The sequence below is a fragment of the Nycticebus coucang genome, chromosome 4 (genome assembly GCF_027406575.1).
Source record: "Nycticebus coucang isolate mNycCou1 chromosome 4, mNycCou1.pri, whole genome shotgun sequence".
NCBI classification, from domain to species: domain Eukaryota; kingdom Metazoa; phylum Chordata; class Mammalia; order Primates; family Lorisidae; genus Nycticebus; species Nycticebus coucang.
This window is the reverse complement of record NC_069783.1, coordinates 125,614,540-125,620,539: the sequence shown is the minus strand read 5'-3', so window position 1 is coordinate 125,620,539 and position 6,000 is coordinate 125,614,540. Positions and strand designations below refer to the sequence as shown.

General features: G+C 40.9%; 1 protein-coding gene across 1 annotated transcript in view; it reads left to right on the top strand.

Annotated features, from left to right (window-relative positions):
- Positions 1-4,626: 4,626 nt before the first annotated feature.
- MYO1H (myosin IH) overlaps positions 4,627-6,000 on the top strand; it is an 81,660-nt gene continuing 80,286 nt past the window's right edge. The window contains exon 1 of the mRNA XM_053590109.1: positions 4,627-4,782. Within this exon, the coding sequence (XP_053446084.1) occupies positions 4,657-4,782 (126 nt within the window). The 5' untranslated portion in view covers positions 4,627-4,656. The remainder of the gene's footprint in view (positions 4,783-6,000) is intronic.

The following is a 6,000-nucleotide window of genomic DNA, read 5'->3' as shown; positions in this document are numbered from 1 at the left end:
CCTTTAGATAAGTGACAGTCTAAATCACGCAAGACAAAGAGTGGTTTGCTTTTGTTTTTAGTGTCTGCTGCAGAGATTTCAAACCAGTGTCTCACAAAGCTAAATATGTGCCACAGGACCTCATATAGAATTCCAAATTTCTGACTTGTCCTAAATAATTGAAAGATCTAGCAACAAAAGTCCTATATTCATGCCTGGTAGCAACAGGCTGGAGCCAGGCAGTAGCTACACGCCTTAGATGGCCATTCCCTGGTCTAACCCAGTTCCCATCACCTGGCACCCTGAGGCAGTCACTGTCCCTGCTGGGACCCGATAGGTGGCAGAGTCTGTGATCTCTGCTCCGTTTATTACTCCAAAGAGGAAGTTCTTTCTTAGGTGTAACTTAATTTGATGTAATTTAATTTTCTTGGGTATAATTGAATCTCTCCTTAGTTTCCTCCCTCTTATTCAATCATCTCTGAATTTAATATTCTGTTGTTGAAAAGACTCTTGATCATCCTTTTGGTTAAGGATGAACCACTCCAATTTCTTGATCACTTTTATTTTATGTCCTTGTCCACTTTTATTTTATTTTATTTTATGCTATTTGTCCCTTTGATCATCCACATCAATCTCATTGGGAAGTTCTAGTTTTCCCATTTTCTTTAAAAGATACCTGGAAATTAACTAGATTAGAGGAATCTAGGTATGGGAAATGATTGTGGCAAATAAAACTTCAGTCTGAAGCAGACGGAGTGGGTTTTGACCTTTGCAAGTTAAAAATCATTGCCATGTTTCTTAATCTATGAGTTTTTTTCAAATCTCTTTGGGCTACAAGTCACATAACCTCCTGGGGCTGACTGCATATTCATTCTCATAAACTTACCACTTTCGTATCCTGAGGACTGGACTAAGAGAGAGGCTTGGTTAATCTCCACAACCTCTCCCTACAGTAATAATTCCAGGTGCAGCTTCAGATATTATCTCAGACCCCAGCCCACCCTCTAATCTAATAAGAACTCATGGACTACTAATCAGATTTTTTTCTCTACTATGTTTCCATTTCTATTAATAATAACCATATTATAAATGTTAACAATGACAGAAGCGGGTACACATAAACTTACATTGTGCCTAGCACAGTTGCTTCTCCGACCAACAACCCTATGAGGTAGGTACTATTGCTGCTGCATTTTACAGAACTGAAACAGAGATGTGGGACCCGGAGAAATTAAGAGACTCTCCCAAGATTGTACTCCAGGAAGTGACAGAGAGGTGCACTCTGTCACCCCAAAGTCCTTAAGCTAATCACTATACTATATTGCTTCTGTTATTTAAAACATAAAAAGCAGGCCGAGGGCAGTGCCTCACGCCTGTAATCCTAGCACTCTGAGAGGCCGCGACGGGTGGATTGCCTGAGCTCAGAAGTTCAAGATCAGCCCGAGCAAGAGCAACACCCCGTCTCCAAAGTAGCCAGGCATTGTGACAGGTGCCCATAGTCTTAGCTACTTGGGAGGCTGAGGCAACAGAATCACTTGAGCCCAAGAGTTTGAGGTTGCTGTGAGCTATGATGCCACAGCACTCTACCGAGGGCAAAACAAAGTGAGACTCTGTCTCAAAAAATAAAATAAAATAAATGCTTTCAACCTTAGGTTGCTGATGATTATGGGTCTTTTAGTCTCATTTGGCTAGTGTAGGGAGACATCTGGTGGCCATTCTGTTTTTAAAAACTTTTTATTATGGAAAAAATTTCAAATTTATACAAAGTAAGCAGAATAAGTATAATAAACCCCACTCTGAAAAGAAGTTCCTGAATCGGTGAAAATACACAGTTTGATAGAAGAAATAAGACCTAGGGTTTGGTAGATCAGTTGGATGACTATACGTAGTTTATGATAACCTATTGTATATTTCAAAATAGCTAGAAGAATCTGGGTCTAGCCTAGGAAGAGATAAATATTTAAGGTGATGAATATCTCAAGTACATTGATTTCATCTTTACAAATTATTTGAATGTATTAAATTGTCAGATGTACCGCCAAATGATGTACATGTACTATACACCAATAATAAATAGATAAATAAATTCTCCATGCCCACCCTCTGGAACGGCAACTAACAATTTGCCATTCTTTTTTCCCTTCATACCTCCAGCTACTCTCTTCCCCTTCCCCACTCAATTATTTTTTATGATCCTTTTTTAAAAAATAAAATTCACACATGTCAAAATGCACACAATTCTAACAACTTGTCTTGACAAATGGATACACTCGTGTAACTCACAGCCCTGTCGGTGTCCAGAATGTTGCCATCACTCCAAAGATGTCCTTTGCCTGACAACTCCCCAACCAGGCAACAATTGTTCTGATTTTCCACTGTGGATTAGTTTTGCTTGTCCTAGAATGCCACATAAATGGAATCATACAAGATGTACTCTTTTGTGTCTGGGTCCTTTCACCCAGCATACGTCTGTGAGAGTCATCCACGCTCTTGTGTGACCCATTATTTCTCTTTTGTGGCTGTGCTCATTCTATTATACAGATGTACCCCAGCTGTTCTGCAGCTGATGGATATTTGGATTGTTTCCAGTTTGGGGCCATTCTGAGTAAAGTTGAGCATAAGCTGAATTTCATGTTCAAGTCTTTTTGTGGACATATGTTTACATTTCTCTTGTGTAAACACTGAGGAATGGAATGCTGGATCAAAGGATCAAGGCATGGTTAACTCCATCAGAAACTGCCAGGCCTTTCCCCAAAGTGATCAGACCCCTTCACAGTCCTCCTAGAAATTTAAGAGAATTCCCCCCACTCCACATCCTCCCCAGTGTTTGTTTTGTCAGTCTTGTTAATTTTAGCTCTTCTGGTGGTATCTCCTTGTGGTTTTCATTTGCATTTCTCTGATGACTAAGGATGTGGAGTGATGTTCTATGTGCTTCTTGACCGTTTGTCTATCTTCCTTTGTGAAGTGTACCTTCAAGTCTCTGGCCCCATTATTATTGGGTTGCTTTTTTCAATATTGGACTATAGATATCTTTTATTTCCAATAAGAGTTTTTGTAGCTATAGATTTTGAGAGTATTTTCTGCCAGTGGCTTGTCTATTCATTTTCATTTTCAACAGTGTCTTTTAAGAAACAGTTTTATATTTGATGGAACCTAATTTCTTATTTTTTTCCTCTTTGTCATTATTTCTTTCTGTGTCCTAACACATCACTGCCTTCTTCTGGTTATGATGATATCCTCCTTGCTTTCTTTTAGTAGTTTTACAGATTTTACATTGACATTTAGGTCTAAGATCCACCTCAAGCTTAAAATAGACATATATATATGTATCTGTAGCATATAGTAGTGATTGAAATGCATTTTTCTCTAATGTACATCTAGTTGGTCCTGAACCATTAGTTGAAAAGATTTTTCATTTCTTCACTGAATTGTTGCAGTACCTTTGCCCCAAACTGATTGACAAATAGTCTTGATTACTTAAGAAGTGTAAGAGCTCGGCTGTGTGTTTCTTCTGCAAGGATATTTTGGCTATTCTAGGATCTTTGCATATGCATGTGGCTAGTTGTCAATTTATGACCTCTCAGATCCAAATTCACCCTGCAGCACCCGCTCTGCAGGGGACTGGACCTCTTAGCGTTCCTCCTTGAAGTGAGCACGATGTTAATTTTTGTCACTAGAGGGTGCCGGAAGAATATTGCGACAGCCTTGGGGCTTCTCTTCCATTTTCCCTTTGCTGCTTTGCTTTTTTCTTGCTTTTCTGGCTATGCAGTCCGCTGCACAGTGCTTCATGGGTATGACACGACCTGTGTACCCTGAGCACAGTTGTTCGGGGACCTTACAGCTTTGGCCAAAGCCTGCTGACCACTTTGCAACACAGATATCACGTACTCCAGACTGTACCTACTCTCACCCCAGCTTCAGAAACACACTTGCAGTCTGGACTCAGCTTGTCTGAGCTCCAGAGGCGTGATTCCTATGGCTCTCCCCAGCCTCCCGCCCAGCAGGGCCTGGGCTCGGTGATCATGAACAGCTCTGGGCCTGGTAACCTGGTGAGATTCTCCGCCACCCGGTGAACTGCGACTACATCTTCTCCAGTGTGTTCTGAAGTCCACCCCAAGTCGTCCTTCCTGGAATACTGCTCCATAACAAGAAATTATCTTTCTGACCCAAACTCCTCACCACTCACCTGGGAATTATGTAAGAGTTTAGACAATTAACATTAACAGGGTACATGGGAGTCAGGAAAGTGAGCTCTGAGTCAGCGTGCCTAGATTCATGCTCTGGCTCTTTCTTTTGGCAGATCTTGGGCAGGGTTTACAACATCCCTGTGCCTCAGCATCCTCATCTGTAGAATGGGTATGATAAGTGCTCACTTCAGAGAGTAATTAAATAACATAAGCCAAACATTTCAAATACACCTGACAATGTTAAGTGCTCAGTTCGGGTTAGCCGCTGTTGCTATTGTCATATGTGCTTTTATTCTTGCCATCGTGTGTGCCTGATCAGATTGTAAATCCTAAATGAAGACAGCATCATTCAAGCCTGGCTCTCAACTGTCCCAGGATTTAGCATCTTGTAATTTCCATGCATTAATCGTGTAATAGATAGACAGAGTGCTAAGGAATGTTCTGTTTTCTATAGAAAGAAGAAGCGAGGAGGAAGCACATTCGTCTGCACATGGAGGGCACGCTGACTGCCCGGGACAAGGTCGGAGTGCAGGATTTTGTGCTATTGGATGCATATACCAGCGAATCTGCTTTTGTGGACAACCTTCGCAAGCGTTTCAGCGAGAACCTCATATACGTAACTTGACCCATTTCTCAGCTGTTTTCCCAGAGTGGTTGTTCCCTTCTGGCCTTGACAGCCTTGATGACTGTGCTCAACATCTCTCTGTTCTGTTAGTCTTCCAAGGGAGCTGTGGAGGGACCACTGTCAGATGCAGTTTTGATCCTTTGTGTTAAGGTTTTTATGGCTGCCAGTGAGAGACTCAACTTCGACTGGCCTGAACCACAAAAGGGAATCTGTTGACATATTAATTTTAGGGTTCAGGAATAGATATAGGTTTCCAGATGCTGCCTTGGGGGATTCTCTACTTCTTTCTTCTCTGCTTTCTTTTGCATCATTTCCCTTCTCAGACTGCCTTTCTTTGCACGATAACAAAAAGGTTGCTCTTAGACGCAAGGGAACATTTTATCTGCTTAGCGTTGCTATTGAGAAGAGAACATTCTTCCGGTAGGCAGTTCCAATAAATGTCCCAGTGCTGATGTTACTTGGCTCTGATCGGCCCATCTTGGGTCATGTGCCTATCTCAGACCCAATCCCCCTGGCTAGGAATGAGGACTGTCCTGACTGGCCAGATTGCCCCTGGAGGTGCGAGCTCACTGGACTGAGAGCTGGAGACTAGTGCTCCTCAGAAGAATGTGTGGAAATAGGCGAAAGAGATGCCAAGCAAAACAAAATAAGAGATGTCCCCCACATCCTATGAATCTTCAAGGGTCAAGAATGCAGCACTTTAACCAAACACTTCTCATACTGATCTTGTTGCATCTAATAATAGTAGCCAATTTTTACTAAATTGTCCATTTATCACCACATCCTGATTTGATTGGTCAATTTTCAGGTATATCCTCTAGGGTAAACTTCATAGTGTGTCTATGTGTGTCATGGAGTGTTGTTAAAATTATTCTTTTTTTTTTTTTTTGAGATTTCGTTAGCTTTTGCTAAGAGTAAATTAGATGATCAGAAGCAGTTTAAAAGTATTTGTCATGTAGCTATTTTGTTTATAAAGGAGGCTATGATTTCACTTATATGTTAAAACCAAGGTTATCAGAAGAAATAAGTAAAGTGTTTCTTCAAGTATGTATTCTGCAGCCTAACTTTCAGAATTATCACCCTTAATGGTAGAAATAGAAAAATATTAGACCAGTTTCCTGTGTAATCAAAGGAGAAATAACATAGTGTGGAGAAGAACAGATAAGATAATGAGATCAAGATTAAGCGAAATGTTTCCAATTTGAACTG